This window comes from Akebia trifoliata, chromosome 10, assembly GCF_017979445.1.
Source record: "Akebia trifoliata isolate Shusen 1 chromosome 10, ASM1797944v1, whole genome shotgun sequence".
NCBI classification, from domain to species: domain Eukaryota; kingdom Viridiplantae; phylum Streptophyta; class Magnoliopsida; order Ranunculales; family Lardizabalaceae; genus Akebia; species Akebia trifoliata.
In genome coordinates this window covers 27,910,016-27,929,784 of record NC_141384.1, presented here as the reverse complement: position 1 = coordinate 27,929,784, position 19,769 = coordinate 27,910,016, and the positions used below count along the sequence as shown (strand labels likewise).

The 19,769-nt window shown below is 32.4% G+C and overlaps 2 protein-coding genes across 2 annotated transcripts; one reads left to right on the top strand and one right to left on the bottom strand.

Annotated features, from left to right (window-relative positions):
- The first annotated feature begins 1,220 nt into the window (after positions 1–1,220).
- On the top strand, positions 1,221–6,673 carry SAP18 (SIN3 associated polypeptide P18). The gene is made up of 6 exons (XM_086456778.1): positions 1,221–1,379; positions 1,898–1,930; positions 5,126–5,236; positions 5,333–5,428; positions 5,919–5,993; positions 6,387–6,673. Exons 1-6 carry the CDS (start codon positions 1,266–1,268, stop codon positions 6,417–6,419), a joined length of 462 nt encoding a protein of 153 aa, XP_086312904.1. The 5' UTR covers positions 1,221–1,265; the 3' UTR covers positions 6,420–6,673.
- A 1,314-nt stretch (positions 6,674–7,987) lies between these two features.
- On the bottom strand, positions 7,988–14,797 carry LOC147393574 (PGR5-like protein 1A, chloroplastic). The gene is made up of 11 exons (XM_086456401.1): positions 14,519–14,797; positions 13,169–13,284; positions 12,320–12,416; positions 12,082–12,182; positions 11,299–11,355; positions 10,350–10,426; positions 9,537–9,588; positions 9,357–9,467; positions 9,162–9,259; positions 8,944–9,019; positions 7,988–8,159 (listed from the first exon to the last, which is right to left on the bottom strand). The coding sequence occupies exons 1-10, from the start codon at positions 14,721–14,723 to the stop codon at positions 8,950–8,952; spliced, it is 984 nt and encodes a 327-aa protein (XP_086312527.1). The 5' UTR covers positions 14,724–14,797; the 3' UTR covers positions 7,988–8,159; positions 8,944–8,949.
- Positions 14,798–19,769: the final 4,972 nt, after the last annotated feature.

The following is a 19,769-nucleotide window of genomic DNA, read 5'->3' as shown; positions in this document are numbered from 1 at the left end:
TGATTTACAATGTCGAGCTTGATGATTTTTTATATACAATCTTTTCTGAGCTCAATAATATTTTAATAATGATTGTTGAGTTCTACAATTGTTTTAATTACCATCGAACTCAACAATTTTTTGATATTATAATTATCAATCTCAATGGTTTTATTTATATTAATACTCTCAAACTCGACTATATTAATTGTCGAACTCAAAAATAATCAAATTTACTTTCAGGATTCATTTTAAAGCATCGAACTGTCAACCACGAATCAGAATTCAAACCTAGCAAACCAAGTGATGTAGTGTGACATTCTACTAGTGTTCTAAAAACTGAACCAAGTTCGACCAAAATTTTTATGGATATCAATTTAGTTTGTTGAAAAATGAACCATTGGTTTTCAAGAATTGTGCTTCTTTTAAAATTACAAAACTTACAATTTGTCATTATAATCTCGAAAAGACAATTCTTCGTCGATTTTCATCCAAAAACTAAGAAAAAAAAGAGAGTAAAAAAACTCTAATTTTTTTTTTACATACATCTTCAAAATGTTTGAAAAAAATCCTTAAAAATAATTTCTTCTTCTTTTTTAAATATTTTCCAATGGAATAGTCTTCAAAACTCGATTGAGATGTAAAAAAAAAAAAAAAGTATGAAAACGACGAGTTCGAACGGTTAGGACAGTCAACAATGAGAAATGTGGGAAATGAGGTCTATGACGATTAATAAAAGAAAAGTTTGCTAAATGAACTATTAAGAGACCACCCAAAACGTAGGGACTATTTAGAAAAAAAAAACCCTCCTCTAAGGTCCTTTAAGTAATTTTTCCATAAAATTTCCCCAATACTGATAAGACAATTATAGAAGCACCCCACGGATTAATAAGAACAACCCACACCTTAGCCAATTTTCTTGTCTTATATGGGCTAAAAATTTCAGAGTGATCTTATTTTAGGTGAGGATGATCATTGTGGTCCTCACCAAAAATAAGCTCATTCCCAAACTTACACGTTTACAAAAAAAATAAACAATTTAGGTTTCTTAAACTTGTTTTGATGGGATTAAAAGTTTTGGATTAGGCTGATTTTTGGTGAGAGTGATCTCCTCGTCAGCGAAACTATCCTAAAAAAAATCAGATGATTTCGAAACTTTTAACCCATATAACTAAGGTGTGGGTTGCCTTCATTAATTTTTGGGGTGCTCTTATAATTACCCATACTTAAACCCTGCTGGAAACTCAAAAGAAAGCTCAACAAAAAAAAAAATTGCAGAGAAAAAGATGGCGGGAGTAGCAGAAGCGCAAAACAGATCAGCAAGACATCTACCCCCTCCTCAAACAAGGGGTCCTCCACCTCCCTCTCGTCCTCGCTTCGAACCTGTCGATCGTGAGAAGGTCCACCTCTCTCTCTCTCTGTCTCTCTATCGTTTTACAATCTCGATTAAAACCCTAGATTATTCAATTTTTCTTAGATTTTTAATTCATCTAATTTTATTTTTCTTGATAGATTAATACGTATTCCATTGTGGGTTTTTTCTCCCTTCTTGCATGATCTCTAGGGTTTGATCTAAAAATAATAATCCTTTATACTTCATACAGAAAGATAGTTAGGGTTTATGACAAACTAGCAAACAACACACAATTTCTGGTTTTTTATTGAAATTTTTAAAGACATTTTTGTTTCACTCTTTCTACTGTGATTTTCATTGATTCTCATTTGCATGGTCTCTAGGGTTTGATCTTAAAAAAAACCCTTTATACTTCATACAGAAAGATAATTAGGGTTTATGAGAGACTAGCAGACGACACACAATTTCTGGTTTTTTATTGAAATTTTTAAAGACATTTTTGTTTCACTATTTCTACTGTGATTTGCATTGATTCTCACTTTCTTTTTTTAAATACAAATGCAGACTTGCCCTTTATTGCTTCGAGTTTTCACAAAGGTACACACATCCATCTCTTCCATAAGCCTTTTTTTTTTATATACATAATGAGCTAAATTTCTTATAGTTTCATTGTGAAAAGTTATAGTTTTGTGGAAATTGGCAAACTTAGCTTCCTTAAAATTTGTATAATGTGATGTCCTATAGAAGGTTAGAAGTTGTTGTCAGAAGAACTTGATTTGGTTTGAGTATTTTGATTTTGCTAATTTATAGAAGCATGATTTGTTCACAATCTTAGACACTTCAGTTTCTCAGTGTTACCACATTTGTTGACTGAAGTAAATATCTATGAAGTACACACTTAAACTCTTGATGCTTGTCAATAGTGTGAGAATTGTGTCCTTGACATGAAAACTATTGTTGGCCTTTGTTCATAAAATCAATTTCTGATTCATTTGGGAACAACCCATCTTTCCAACCAGGCCTTAAGGCAGTGTTCTGTTATACAAAGTGAGGCTGATAGACCACTTACTGATGCAGTACAAAGAGGGAAGAAGATGAAATTTAGGGGGTTAGGGAATTTGGTTTAGGATTGGGTAAAAGAGTATATGGTCGGTTTAGAGAAGAGATTAATGGGTATAGGTGTTTATGGTTTGGGAAGGATTTGAGGTTTCTATTTTTTATTAGTAAAAAAAAAAAGCATCAAGAAAGGTTTGGATGGGTTGTTTTCTCACAAATAAACCAAAAAATGATGTAGAAAAAATGGATTAAAGAAGAAAGAGATAAAAAGAGGGAAGAAGATGAAATTTAGGGGGTTAGGGAATCTGGTTTAGGATTAGGTAAAAGAGTATATGGTAGGTTTAGAGAAGAGATTAATGGGTATAGGTGTTTATGGTTTGGGAAGGATTTGAGGTTTCGTTTTTTTTATAAGTAAAAAAAAAAGCATCAAGAAAGGTTTGGATGGGTTGTTTTCTCACAAATAAACCAAAAAATGATGTAGAAAAAATGGATTGAAGAAGAAAGAGATAAACAAGAAGATTAAAGTGAATTGATAATATACAATATGAAACAAGCTCCCAATAAGATTGAATTTTCCCTCTAGGTATCATTAATCTTTTACATAGAGGTCTTCCAAATTGAATTTACCTTTTATTGTCTAAATTTGAATAGTGATACGTTCTTCCTTGTTCTTAATAGGCAAGTTTTATTAGATATCCAACTTATCATGGCCGAGAAAGTATGGGTAAGAGATCCGACTTCTTGTGTCTGGAGGGCCTTGATTGTAGCCATTGACTTTGCCAGTCTGAGAAATATGTGCAATACTTCTAGTTCTTGTGTCCTAAGAGTATTGGTAGTTGTTTCTAAGAAGTTGGCTGAATAATTTATCTTAGGCCCTACTTGTTTGTATCGCAAACCATTGTAAGTGCAAAATTTTGTGGTTATAGAATTTTACATTTACTAGATTTTACGTAATTTTGCAATGAGAGTGCTTGGTTGTGTCCAATGCAGAATTTTGTGCTTGCTTGGTTATTTCGGAAACACAAAAAAAAAAAAAAAAAATGTAATTTATGTTTTCTTTGAAAAATCATATTTTTCTTATAAAACCTAATTTAAAATTTAAAGAAATTGACATTTGGCTTCATCATTTTTAAATAAATTGAAAAACTACAAACCAATATTCATTTCCATAAGGGATTAGCATTTAAAAGATGATTACCCATTTGAACCAACATTTGAAAGATCTTCTAATTTGAACCAACCAAAAAGCTAAATTAATAAATAAAATAAATCTCAAACCTACCATCGTCATTAGTAGAAATCAAATACAAATAGACTTTTAACATGAGCATATATTTAACATAATTCATATTAGTGGGTTGATATGTAATGTGTCAACTAACTAAGTTTTTTTTTTTTCAGCTAACAAGTAAGGTATTATTGGTTAATGGGGATTTGAACCTTAGGTCATGGGATCAACTCTCTTCAAGCCTTACCACTTAGCTAAGTGGCACCTTCATTGTCAACTAACTAAGCTATTCATATAGGGTGAATCATACCATCAGGGGTTAGTTGAGATGGTAAGGGCGAGATTAGGTATGCTCCCAAGTCACACCTTTGAATCTCTATAGGCCTCGCAACTTAAAAAATGACTATATTTAACTGCTAACACGTGCTAGGGTGGTTGATATGTGCGGCCTGCCAAAGCAAAACAAAAATATTGGGTGCATTACTATTTCATGAGCTAAAAATGAGTTATTTACGATTTCAACCACTTTTTTTTTAATTATCAAAACGTGAACAATCATGTTGGGGAAGTATATATATATAGAGAGAGAAAGAGAGAGATGAGCTTGAATTGTTCTTAGATCGTGTGGAAAAGAGGGAGATAAAAACATAAAGTTTTGTGGAGGTTTTTGCTCCACAAAATTTTACGGTGTTTTGGAATGATTTTTTGTGAAATGTCACAATTATTTATGGTGGGGCCCACAAAAATGTTTACATCCAAGCAACCGCATTCGGCAAATCATTGTAAAAGTTTCCGTTTGCGGCTTTTTGCAGGGCAAACAAGCAGAGCCTTAGTTTGTGAGACCTGAGTCAGTATATTTGTTCTCTCATGCCAAGTGGGTATCTGGAGATCACTTGAATACGATCTTAAAACGACACATCTAGTATTATGATGCAATAACAATTTTTTGTCCCACAATTATAAGTGAAAACTGAAATTGTTGGGTTAAGGATGAAGTTTAGTCTTCTCAAATGTGTGCGGTTTATACTCATTCCAATTACCAGATTCGAAGAACCTGGTATTGTTATTTATTGTCACTACCTCCCCTTGTTATTTATCGTTTTATTTATTTATTTATAGGTTTCTCTCTCTCTCTTTCAAACTCTTTTGGGTGATCACTTCAACCCCTGTTTTCTTAATGAATTTATCTTTACCTATCCCAAAAAAGATGTGTGTGGTTTATCTTGAAAACATTGGTATCATGTTGTTATGGTAATTACTTACTATAAAAAGGGTTTTCTTGTAATTCCGACATGGTAACAAGCACTTTAAACTGGCAGTTTAAAGCATTTCTAAGTGCAAATTTGTTGTCTGGTTTGATGAATCATGTTATGGCATGTCATCATTTGTTTGATATGGAACCATATATACTGCAGTCCTCTGATTCCATTGTTGTATGCATGTTTTCTTTCTGTAATTGATAAAATTGTGTACTCTAAACTGTGATGCGTTTATCAATTCTCCCACAGATTGGAAGTCATCATACTAAGGAAGACTTTGCAGTAAGAGGCAAGGAGCCCAAGGAGGAGGTCCAAATTTACACATGGAAGGATGCAACTCTCCGTGAGTTGACCGATCTGGTATGTTGGCATTTCCCCCCCCCCCCCCCCCCCCCCTTTTTTTCTTGAACAAGTGTTTCTTCTTTGTGCTATTAGTTTATTATAGTTCTTTCTTAGGTCAAAGAGGTTGCTCCTGAGGCAAGGAGAAGGGATGCAAAGCTGTCATTTGCGTTTGTTTATCCCGATAAAAATGGTCGGTATGTGGTGAGACCGGTAAGTGACACACCTTTTCTCCTTGTTGAAACACTAATTTATCTGTATGTGTCAATGCAAATACAAAAAGACACGTCTCGAGTATTCATTTTTGTGTTTCACTTGATATGATTAATTTTAGTAATGTCCTTTTGCTTCATACCCTGAGTAATCTCCCAACCTACATAAATGGGGGTCTAAGTGCCCATGAAGGGAACAGACTGGTTGATGCTCTAAAAGCTTTCAAGGCTTTTAAAATCTCTAAAATCCTGCTTATGTCACCATAAGGTTACATTGTTAGAAATCTCACAATCATATTATCACCCATGATAACACAGTGTTGATCCCTTGCATGCCAAAAAAGAAGCAGCAGAAGAATCCATCTTTTTGATAGAATTTACTCAAATGTCATAAGCAAATTGACATATATCAATTGAGATGCACTTGCGTACACTTGGACATCTATTAACTATTGCTCTATGTTTTTGGTATTTTCCATGGTATGGTGAAGGTGGGAATGACCCATTCTTATGGGAACGGAAGACGGCTGGATGACAGCAAAGCATTGGCAGAAATGAGTTTCCAGGTAAATATATATGCAATATTAGTTGCATATCTTTTAAACCCTACTAAGAGCATTTTTTGTTATTGTTTAATAAACCAAACTTGGGTTCTCCTAATACCTAAAAGAACAATGCTGAAGGGACCTCAAGATTGTACCTCATATCACACATCCTTATGTGAAAGTGTGTAGGAACCATAGATGATTGTCTTCGAGATACGAGTCAAAAAACATCTATGGTTCCTACACACGTTTGTGTCAAGATGTGCGATATGAGTTTCAATCTTGAGGTCACTCCTGCACGACTCTACCTAAAAGCCATAACATTTGAAAACAATAAAAATAAATAAATAATAGTGTATCGTGCTTTGGATTTAACTGGGGTACTACTAACTTGTTTTCTTTCCATTTCTGAAGATTGGAGATTACTTGGATGTCGCGATCCTATAGAATAGAGAAGTTCGCGTATAAAAGTGATGTTGATGTTCCGATTAGGTTGCTTGTCATGACTATCTTCTATCACAACGGTTGATGTGAATCAGTTATAATTTTCTACTTGGTCAATGCCATTTTCTATGTATGTTTAAATGTTATAATCCGTGACTTGCGAATCTTCTAGTGTGAACTCTACAACTTGTTAATGGATGTTGTTAGGGATTACATTTTGTTCACTTTCTAAAGAAATTTTGGACTGCTTGGCTCTTTATGAGTGTGCTTTAGATTGAGCTTGAAAAACACTGAATTTCATTGGTCCTTGTGAAATTACCACCTTGGGCATAGCTTGTGGACATAGAAATTAGTTTAACTGCTGGCACTGGCAGCATGTCTCATTGGTAAGAATATTCTCTGAAAGGCCCTGCCACATTGACTCGAAATAACACTCAGACGTAGCACTGTGAGCAGGGAACCATTGATTCTCCTCGAGTGTACACCACTCCTATCTTGAGAAAAAGATCCGTCTCTTTTTCCTTTTTTTTTTGTATCATCTTCGTTCTAGCTTGCAAAACCAGTGCATATTATTATTATTATTGACTTTTCTAACCTCAAACAATGTTTTGTGTATACAGTCAAATGTATGGATGAGATGGAAGGAAAAATGCCAGGTCCATAGAGATCAGTAAAGGTTTCGTAGAGATACATTCTCAATAAAACACCTAGAAATATCCTCCCATCTCAACTGTACATTTAGGGTTAGGGTCTATGATTGTATGTGTAAGTGGAAAAATGTTTTACCCTAGAAAATGTAAATGTAATTTGCCGCATGGAAAATGATTTGTCTACATTTCAAAGGAAAAACTTTCTTATGGATGGACAATAATTCCCACCAGATAGTAGTTTATAATGACAAACATTTCTCAGAAAAATCTTCTCTATTATTATTATTATTATTATTTTTTATATAAAGTAAATTGATTTTCTCAAGATTTTTTCTCAAACATAATATTCTTCATTATTTGTAGGTACAAAGAAAGCAGTAAAGATTTTGTTTCTGTTTTTGGAGAGCTGCTATTGGCACCCCAACTTTATCTATTACACCTCAATTAAAAATAAAGAAAATAAGTGAACAGTTAAAAATACATAAAAGTTGGGGATGCCAATAGAAGCTCTCATTTTTTTAAAAGCAAAATTGCTATTTTTTGGTGTAGGATTTTATGAGCCTAATCATAAACCTAAACAATTATTGAAATTGTTTGGACTAGTGTTATGATGATTTGTAATGTTGAGATTATAATTTGAGCCAAATCTTTGCAAGTGTTTTAACCTTTAATTGGGGTGAGAAAAATAATTTAAGAAATTGAGATGTAATAAGTAAAAGTTGGGGATGCCAATAGCAGCTCTCTATTTTTAATTTTAATTGTAATTTTTTTTATTCCATTTGTTGGTTCTAGTTCTCAAGAATTGAATAAGAAAAAAAAAAGTATTTCAAATCATTATAAAAAAAAAATCAATGCAACTTTTTCAATAAGTTGCCGAACTTAGTAACTAGAAGTACGGGGAAAAAAAAAAGCTTCTCCAACTGGAAAATCTGGTATCAAATATATATATTAACAGACATACAAATACATACACGTCAATGTTTTCTAGATATTAACAATTTCTGCCCAACAGGAGATACTGACGACCCAGAATTTAAGTGCTACAATGCCTGAACCAACTTAAGTAGTTTTCTTTGTTCACATAGAATCCGTCCTACACAATGAACCCACGTAATGCTAGTGTTTAATGGACTAAAAATTGTCGAAAAATCATCAAGATTGTTGCATAGATACATGACTTCCATCAATATGGCCAGATTAAATATTATAAAATTTTGAGGATGAAAAGGAAAGGTCCACTCTTTCTGTAACCAAATGGGTGAGTAGAAAGACTAAGATAAATAAAATTAGAAACAACTAGATTTGAGAAGATGTAGGAGTAGCTCTAACAGATGATAAGAGAGTCAATTGAGATGGTTTGGATATGTTCAACGAAGGTAACCCCAAGGGATTGGTCCAGTGGCAAGCTGAGCCTTGATAAGCTCCTTAGGAAGGGTTGGTCAAGTGTTTGAAACCCCATGAAGCAATGAATTCCTTGGGGCACCTCCAGGGTCCGATTGATGCTCGACTCAACCAGTTGCACGTAAGACTTTCCGAGGGGGCAGTGCATGTAAATGTGGGATTAGTCGCACCCGAAGAGAGGGGATACTCACGATAAGCACACACAAAAAAAATGTTCAACGAAGGCCAATTCAGCGCCCCAGTTACAAGAAATATTCACGATGAAGGTTTTAAAAGAGTGAGAGGAAGACCTAAAAGAATGTGAATGGAGATGGTGAAAGCAGTTATGAATACTCTTTCAATAACAAAGGATTGGTTTAGCCAACCCCAAATCTTCGAGATAAGGTTTTGATGATGATGATGATGAACATAAAGAAAGACATTCTTGATGCTTGTCTTGTATGGTAAAAATATTATTAAGTGGATAGAACGAATACCTCCACTCAAGCCTTTGTTGGTTCTGGCAATGTAATCAAACGTGTCCCTGAATCATACACCAATGCGGTGCTGCAACTGAGAAAAACAAAGTATGGATCATAGTTATGAATATAAAGAAGAAAACACCTCTCTGTATAATACCAAGAACATTGAAATAAGTCCCGGATTTTTTTTAACACAACAAAGTGCATTAGTAACGAAGTATATGAAGACTTACTTTGAGCATTTAATAGTATTGGTAGAACCACCACTAGAGATTGATAGTATAGTCCCAAAGAAAGAAACATTTTCTGTTCCACAGTTTGGACAGAGGCCCTAGAATTGAAATTCTTGTTAAATATGATGTGTATCAAATCATCATTGTATATAATTTCAAATTTTACATTTTGAGGATGGAGAATTGAACTTTTACCTTTAGGATTAGAAAATCTTTCACGATGGCATTTGTGATTGATTGGGCAAGCCAAAATATGAGCGGCAAAGCGGCAAACCATGTGAAAATAAAACTGAATGGTTCTGGGAGCTGCATTGCAACCATTGAGTCAAAATGTGTGTGTGTGTGTGAGAGAGAGAGAGAGAGAGCAACACTAACCTCCAAGAGATACGTGATTTCAAATCCAGTTATGTCATCCAGGAAAAAAAACCTGTTATCATCAAAAGTAAGAAATGCTAATGAGATCATTAACTTTTCACAGAGTTGGATTGGAAGCCGATGAATGAAGAGTTCTTTGACATCCTGATCACTTGAGAGTGAGGCTTGACTTCCTACGAACAGATGAAAAGAACTCTTCTTTCAAGTAGAATAAGAAAAGCTTATTGTTATCGCAAGTTGTTAATAATTATGAAGTTAGGCAGGCTTGGAGCCATAGCTCAGTTGATCGACATATTTCAATACAAGTTAGAAACAAAAGCATTCCGGAAAATGTAGGAGTATAAGTGATACACTAATTATGGTTTGGGCATGTTCAACGAAGGCTGACTACAACCACAGTGAGTTAGAAGATATATTCAAGTTGAAGGTCCTAAAGGAGCGAGACGAAGACCTAAAAGAACATGAATAGAGATAGTAAAAGCAAATATGAACTTGTTTCAATAACAAGAGAATTGACTCTAGACAAAGTGGAATGGAGGAATAAGATTCATTTAACCGACCATAAATCTTTAAGATAGGCTTTGTTGTTGTTTTGGTTCAAGTCCAGCTTACCCACCAAAAATATATGAAGTTAGACCAACATGAAATTAATATGATGGCAGTGAACTTGTCAATTTACTTAGTGACTATATAGAGTCAAATTGTGTAAATGACTTGAGAAAATGTACAAACAAATGAAAATATGTACTAAGCTTTAAATGAACATTATGATAGATCCACCTATTTTAATGCGGATATAACAATGCTACTCACAATGTCAGTGCAACGACTGCAGCTGGGACATTCAATAAGAACATCTTCACATAGTCAACGGACAGGTCACTGTACACCTATAGGAAGAAAATCAAAGCATTAATGACACAAACCCATATACTTCACTGAGTTATATGTATAATAGCACAAATGCACTACAAATTTGTTCAAGATCTGAAAAGGTTAAAAAAGTGTAATTATTATGATTTCATAAAGTGATCATTATTTTTAGGGACTAATTACAATCTTGAGCTATAATTCAAATGATTCTGAGAAGCCTGAGCTGAAAACCCAGATGATAATTGTAGAACCAGAATGGAGAACTCAAATGATGATAAATGTAACAAATAAATTAGATTTTTCATATATAGTGACAGGTAATCAAGTAAGGCAGTGAATTATCTCTATAATAGTTGAACAATGAAGTGATAATTTATCATCAATGTATGGCAAGAATTTATCTTCTCAAGTCTTTTATATATATATAGGGTGCCGAACATTTCCCATATATATATATATATATTATTTCATTATTTTAAGCTGCATGAAATTAAGTTGTTTTATAGAGAAATTAGTTCAAGGTAATTTAAAGTTTCCTTTACGGGTGTTTCCCTAGGTATTAAGCGAAGTGGTCTAGTACGGTGTCTCCACCATGTAGTACAAGCATGGTGGGAAATTGGATTGGGTCTAGGATTGTTTGAATCTCGAGGATAGTGCTCCTTTAATGGCTTGCACAAATGGCAGGCTTCAACTATCTCAAGAATTTTTGTGCTCCTCCAAGCTAGATTTAAAATTTCCATGTCTATAAATCATTGGACTAGAAATAGATTTAAATTAATTAGCTTGTCAACGATGAGATGAGTAACAAATAGAAGAAAGTAAGCATAAACATGTAAAAGCCATTGCCAAACAAAGTGTAAGCAATAAGAGTTGATTTAGCGGCACATACCTTTTTGGTACGAAGACTGCATCGTGGACCCTCTACTACAATATCGCTCCCATCCGTCTGGAATATGATCATGCATATAAGAAATACAAAAAAAAATATCATTTGAGACAAATGAGATCTGAATGATCTAATATCTAATTATGAAAAATTTGAGCGAAATAAAGATTTGTGACACTGTGACATCTGCATTGGGAAATTGTTATCTAGATTGAATTTGGACCATGCAATCAATGATAGACAAGCCCATGCAAGGACTTGGGTTGTTTAGGAACTTATAACTCCTCTATTCTATCTAATAATTATTTACCTTCGTCTGACTTTTGCCATTTTGAACAAGTGAAATTTATTACAATAAAAAGCATAGATTCAACATTTAGATGGCTAATTTTTTTCACCTTAGTGTTCCTTACCCGAAAAATATGAAAATAATGTAAGCCGTAGCATAAAATATCCTTTTATTGTCTTAGATTCATCTTTGGTAGCTTCAATATGAGTCAACTGGCTCCAACACCATCAATTTTTTAAATAAAGCAGGAAATTCCAAGGAAGGTAAATTATGCCAATGGAAAATCTTTGATGACAATCATCTAGATAAGAATCAATTTGCATATGACATACCTAAGGAAATGAAATTGACAATACACAAGCCGACACTCCCTTACAATTCTATCTGATTGGTATTTTCTTGAAATTTGGTTAATGTTGCTCCTCTTCAGTTAATTTTATTTTAAATTCAACAAAATTCCCTTGTTGCTGTTGAAAAAGGATGTAATGGGTGCAAACCTTTAGTTTCATTTTCAACTTGTCAAATTCCTCATCGCTCAATAAAGGTTTCCCAGCAACATAAGCCATTGAAGCTTCCAAAAACCTTTGTTCATCTGAACCTGCATTTGAAAACAAACTAATGAAGTCATTTGAATAACATCTTACTGAAATTTTCGATAAATGATGCAAAAATAAATAAAATAGTTTTAGCTAAGAGAGTGACTTAAGGACTTGATATAAAATAATATGTACATACTTAGCATGACAACGCTGCTTCCTTCCCACATCAATTCTTCCTTGAGATTATCAAATTCTTCATTTGACATGATAGCCTTCCCCTCATAGTAGAACGACTAGAATGAAAAACGAAATAAATCCATTATTGATCATAAAGATAGAAATCAAACAAAGATCTTTTAGGCCCTGCTTGGTATCATGCAAATCATTTGCAAATGCAAATGATTTGCAGCACTTTTTAAACTGCAAACTATTTGCTGAAATTTGAGAAGGGCTTAAGAGGTTGATTTGTATTGCAAAAAAAATTCATAAGGTAACCAAGCATCTGTAAATTAGACTCCAACAAATCATTTGCATTTGCAAATGATTTGCTTCATACCAAGCAGGGCCTTAGATGCAAATGTATTACAAACAAAAAATGCTCGTGAGAATAGTAACCAAGTTCGGATTCGGCAATTAGTTTAATTCAGATAAATCCAGAAAAGTTTCAGAATGAAAAAATTAGAAAATTTGTGGTACTATAAATGATATTTTTGGGTTTCTTCCCAAAAACCCATCGTCTTCAACCTCCCCGATAACCCTATCATGTTCTTGATATTTGAGGGTTGAAAAAGTTAGTATCTTGACATTGAAGAGGGGGAGGACACATCTTTGATTCATCAATTTAATTGGATGGTCTCTTATTCGGAGAATTTTGTGACAATGCTCAAGAGCAGTAGTGAGTTAGCCAAAATCAATGGCAAAAAGTGGTGTGAATTTAACAAAATTATAAACAGGAACAATTTTCTGCAGTATTTGTATCTTCTTTTCTTCTATATAGTTTTGCCAACTATTATGGGAAGAGTGAAGAGTATATCTGCTTTAATACTTGCAATGCTTGAAGAAACTCTTGCTCAAGCTCCCCTAATGACTTCTTCTCTTTTTTGTTTAAGTTACAATACGGCAAGATTTTACCATCAACCACCTCATCTTCTTGAACCTGGCCTGAAAAATAACATTGTAGTCAAAATACCTCCCATAAAACACATCAATTAACATGCTTTGGAGAGAAAATGAGGCACAAAAACCTCTAAATGTCCTGGTAAGATCGACAATGAATAAATAATAAAATAATAGAAGAAATGCTGCATTAGAATCTGCATCACTGATAAAACAAAGAACATGAGAAAGGTTTTGGTCAAAAGTGCAGTAGCAAATTTTGGAAGTCTAATAATTGAATTAATACAAAATATAGAAACGACAATGAAATTTAGTACCAAGAACTTAATTATTTTCGATTGTTCTACCACGACACTTGTAGCTGAAGATGATAAGCTTCCATCGCACACTTCCAATAGAGTCTCAACGGATCGATCGGCCACTCCAATGTATAATTGTTTCATATTTTTTGTTTTTGTTTGATTAAGTAAATGATTAGTGGTTAGCTTGGGTTCAAGAGGGGTTTGAACCTAGGATGTGGGAACAACTATTATGTTTCAATGTTAGACCCGGGCCATCTAACTCGGATTTTCCCCTCAATTTTCTTTAGTTATTTATGTAACTAATCCCAGGTTACTTCTGTGGAGGTATGCAGGACACGGGTTTGTCACAGAGTGCCAGGGGTTAGGGGGAGGGCATATTTTTGGTACTGGAAAATACGTTGGAAACCCTAGGATGCTATAATATATCTGTTCTCTGGAAAACCATATTTTTGTGACTTCAATAAGAATCTTTCATCAATGCCCATGGACGTGGGCGATTTTTCCAAATCCTATTTTAGTTTTGGTTTGTTTTCTTTCAGTCATTTGTACTCTTGTTATGCTTCTGCACAACATCTTCGATCCATATTAATCTCTAATGTTCGTAGAATAGTCGTCATCATCATCAACATCATTGTCTACACCTTATCCAAAATATTAGGTTCTGCAACATGAATCAACTCGATCTAAAGCTATATCCTCTGTTGTTCATCAAATTCTGATAAATTTATCTTCAAAAATGATACAAGAATTGCAATTAACACACTACAGATTCTATATGTAGCCTTTATGATGCACAAAAACAACCAATTCAACTATTAAACAATTAATCGGTTAGCAATAAATACATCTCCATTACATAAAATTAGACCGATTTTGCTGAATTATAAATCAATAATTAGTTCGATCAAAAGATAAATCCAAATAGATAAACACACATTTCTAAGATTTAACGATTGCGATAGAGATCAGAAGCTAACCTTGTTGTTCGGTTGCTTTAGGGGAAATTAAGACAATTTGGCGCCGAGTGCATAACTTATGACGGATAAATCGTACAGAAGGATTGGATTTTAAGTGAGTTCTTAAAGAAGAAGATGGAGAAGAAGAAACAGAGATGAAAGGTCTGGTTAGAGGGGCAGAGAGTGATCGAGGAGAAGTGAGAGGAAACCCTAATTTGCTCACCATTTTTGTTGATTTGGAGGAGTTAGAGAAGCTGTTGAGTTGAGTTGAGTTGAGTTGAGAGGTTGTGAAGTTTAAGAGGGTTTTAATTTGTGGAGGGAAATATATGGGAAGATAAGTCAGCTATAATGTGTGGAGGGAAATTTTATTGCTCATGTTCTCTGTCCCATCTTCAAAATATCAATCTCAAAAAAGACCAAATTGAATGGCTGTGATCATTCGATCAGGTCGTAGATTGAGAATATGGGATATACTTAATGATGGGCCCCACCGTCTGTTATAGGATTAAATACTGGAAGCATCACTAAGCATTCATTTTGGTGGACAAAATGGAAGATTTGCAACAGAAAGTACATTTTTTTTTTTTTTAAATAAAGAGAGTTACTACTGCCGCATCAATTTTTACTAACGCCACATTTAACTGCGTGCCATGCTTTGGTGATTAGAAATTGGTGTGGCATTAGTAAAAGTTGGTGTGGTAATATGAGTTCTCAAAATAAATTACTAAATTAAGGGATTGACTAGCTGCACATCACCCATTCCAATTGCACCCTATCACTTAGAAAGTCCCCTTTACACTCCATTTGGATTATTACATTCTAAAAATACTTTAAAAAAGTTGCACTCTTTTTTTTTTTTTTTTTTTCTCTTCTTTCTCAACCATGCCTAAAGAAATTATTGCTAGTTCAGTAATTTTTGTAGAAAATATTTTTTTTGTTTTAGAATCAAGTTTATCTTGAAATATTTAGGCTCAAATTAAATTCTAAACAATGATTAGAAAATCATTGTCTTAATTAAGTTGGATTCAAAGAGAACACGAACAAAATCAATCACAAAACACGATCAAAATAGAGTACAAGCAAATAATAGAAAAGGACAAGTTAAAATAAAGCTTAAACCCTAAAAGCCCTGTTTGGTCGCGACAAAAATTATTTTACATATCCTGAATTAGGTTTTCTCTAACCTTGTGGTGGTAAGTCTTGTGCCAGATTAGTTTTTATGTTGTTTGTTTGAATCTAATCCTAATATGGATTTAGAATTCATATTGTTTGTTTGACATTGGTACGAATCTATTTTGGTATACTAAATTTTTTAAACTCAAATTTAATATTAACTATTAACATCAAAATAAATATTACAAAATAAAATCTTAAAACAAAAAAAAATAATCTTCTAACTAAAAGTAATAAATATTTCATCATCATGCTTTTTGAAAATCATTCCATATTGTCTCTGCAATCGATTTTTGAAAACTCTCAGCATCTTGTCATTGTCCCCTTCTACTAAGAACTTCTGGACATTAAGTTTGAGTTTGATAAGTTTCTAGGCTAATTTCTGGTTATCTTTCTAATCCTTCCATTTCAAAAAATAAATCATTGCTCTTCTCTCTTCGTATATGATTGTGTAAGATACAACAAGCTATAATTATTTTCACTTGTGCTTCAAATGGGTATGGTGGTGCTATTTTCAAAATAGAAAAATACATTTTTAATATCCAAATAATACGTTCAACAGTATTTTGTAATGATAAATGTCGAAGATTGAATATTTCTTTAAAATTTTCGAAACGAAAACCACCAAATTTTTTCAAGTGATAACGAGTGCCATGATAAGGAACAATAAACCCCAGCATGTTAGCATAACCTGCATCTACAAGATAGTATTTGCCTATATCACAAAAAACATATTAGTGATATAAAGAATCTAATAGTTTAAATAAAAGTATACTATACCTTCGAGTACATGAAGTTTGTTGGTGGGCCTTGTAAGTGTTGAATTTAATACACATGAATTTGTAGTAGAACTATCCCAACCATCAATAATATATTATGAATTTGTAGTAGAACTATCCCAACCATCAATAATATATTGAAACTGTAAGTCAAATGAGCATGCTACTAAAACATTTTGGGTAATCATTGATTTTTTATTACGAAAAGGAATTTGTTCGTCAATATGAATCAATGTTGGAATATGTATTCCATCTATTGCTCCAACACAATCTAGTAACCAAATACTTGTAAAAATGTATAATAGTAATTATAATAAAATCTGATAAAAAAAAATGCATACCTTAAAATATTGATAGAATTTCGAATCTTCTAAAATCTCTTCGAGAGTATTAGATCCTGGAATCTTAAAATAATCTCTAACTAGTACCACAATTGCATTCAACACATTATTAACATGTCAACTTATCGTTTCACCTGAATGTTGAAATTTTTCTGGAAGTATTCAACATCGTTGATTATGACCAACTACAAGTATGAACATTGTTAGTTGTTCCTCTATCTTTACTCCATTAGTATGACGAAGTAAGTCTTTCATTTCTAGAATATCACATAGTTTTAAAAATACGCGTTTTTTCATACGAAAAGTTTCTTGACAACGTATATCATGACCATTAAACACTTCATTTACATACATTGCACCAGTAAGTTTTAAATCACGACAAGATGTTTTAACTATGTAATTGTGGTAATAAATAACAGTTAAAGTTGTAGTAACAGTTGTAGCTAATACTATAACATCTTCATCATCAGATACGGCCATGATAGTTGAAGGCTTTTTTCACCAACTTCATATGCAAAAAAAAAAAAAAAACATCAGAATAAATAGAAAATCATAACATATTAATTTTTAAATACAAAAAATCCCATCAAATTAAATAACCAAACATTAATTTTCCATCAAAAGAGTTATTAAACATTATTTATTTATTTTCAAAAGAGTAGTCACATGTAAATAAAATAAAATAAATATTAGAAAAGTTATGCAATGGATATACAAATCCATTTAGTAATAAGCCTATTCTAAAATAGACCACCAAAAGGTGTTCTATGCAACACATTCATTCAATTGATTTATGGAGTTTTCAAATTAATCATTCCATTTTCTTTTCAGCTTTCAACTCACTAAAAATTTTAGTTTTTATTTATTTATTTTATTTTATTTATTTTTTCTAAAAGTTCAAAGCTTCTAAGAATGTAACTCGATCAATATCTGGCACAGTTTCAAGTGTAGCAATTACTTATTTTTTCTGTTGAATTTTTTTGATTTTTGCCTTTCTTATTCACTAGTAAAGTAACAGAAATAACCATCTCATTAATGACATCTATCCTACTCTCTCTAGTACTCCTTCGTGGCTACTTTGTTGCACGAGAACTTGATGGTGTTGTCAATCGACACTTTTTACGTTGATTTGATCGATCAATATCTTCATCCAAAATTATAGTATTTTGTATATCATCAATTGCATATTCATTTTCATGAATTAGATTTGAATATTACTCCATCCCAAACTCTCACCGTTATTTACTATTGCATCATCGTTGTTGATGTTTATATCTTGGGGTGCTCTATTATATTTTTCAGTAGCACCACCATCACCAAATATTATGCATAACTCATTGTAGCAAGTCATGCTCTTAGTTCTCATTTCTGGGTGTACCTCCATATAATAGAGATCAACTACTTACATAATATGAATTTTTTTTATGAAAGTTCTATATTCTTTGAGTAAATAAGATGTGTATCTTGATATAATCATTCCAAACTCTATCATCTACTGTCACCATTTTTTTTGTATCATCCCACCCAAATCCACTTTGATTGAGTAAATTCTTTATAGCATTATAATTCTTCTTTAAAGTCTTGTTATAATATTTCAAAACTTTCCTATTATAATAAAGTCCAAATTTCAGGTTAAAATTTTTTACTATCTTCTTTCAAGTATTTGTACTAAATTGACCATCAAGTAGTTGTCCATCATGCACTTGATCTACTATGAGATTTATAAAATATCGATTCATCGGTGGTGTCCAGTTAGTCATTGATTGTTGATATATTGATAGGGATTTGGCTATTAGAAAAATCTTTATTCATTTTTTATGTTTAGAAAAAAACTAATAAAAAAATATCAACCACTTGCAATAATTTAACATCTATGATCATGTATTACACGTCATCATCGCCACTAATACATAAAGAAGAAACAAATCAATCATGATTAATAGAGGACTAATAAAGCTAATTAAAGTAGATAAAATAGATTGCTTATAAAAAAATATAAGACCCATGAATCATCGTTAGAAAAAGAGATTAATGAAATCAAATCAGAAATTAAAAGGAGACGACAAGTTAGAAGCAATCACATATTCTAGGGGGCCAACTCATGTAAAAGACAAATATAATTAAGGTTCCAAGGACTTAAAAACTTGGGGCCAACTCATGTACCAAAAATCCACATTAATCAATGTGAGATTTAGAAGAAACAAGTAACTTCACATTTTTCATTAAAGTTTCAGCATTAAAAGACAAAAATAACTAGATAACAAAAAATTTAAAATAGTAAATCACATTTTTCTTATTTAAATAAATAAACTTTCTTATTATAAAAAGAGATGAGATTCTTCTATTCTCTCAAGAGAGAAGAACCATGGTCGTTCTACTTTCATCATCATCACCTTGTAGCATTAACTATCTAACCTATATCACAAAAAATGACTTATTCTAATAATACTCTTGTAATAATATTTGTAGGTATAGGATAGTAATGTATATACTTTACACTCTAATTTAATCACATTCTACATTAAAGCTCAAACACTAAAAGACAAAAATAACTAAATGACAAAAAATTTAAAATAGTAAATCACATTTTTCTTATTTAAATAAAAAACTTTCTTATTATACATACTAGTAATATATTTTTTGTGATATAGGGAAATACTATATTGTAGATATAGGTTATATTAACATGTCGGAATTTATTGCTCCCTATCATGGCACTCTTATTACTTGAAAGAATTTGGTGGTCTTCTTCCTGAAAATTTTAAAGAAATATTCAATCTTCGACATTTATCATTATGAAATACTGTCGCACGTATCATTGGGATAGTAAAAAGGTGTTTTTCTATTTTGAAAAAAATACCATCATACCCATTTGAAACACAAATGAAAATAGTTATAGTTTGTTGTATCCTACATAATCATATACAAAGGGAAAAGAGCAATGATTTATTTTTTTGAAATGGAAGGATTGGAAAGACA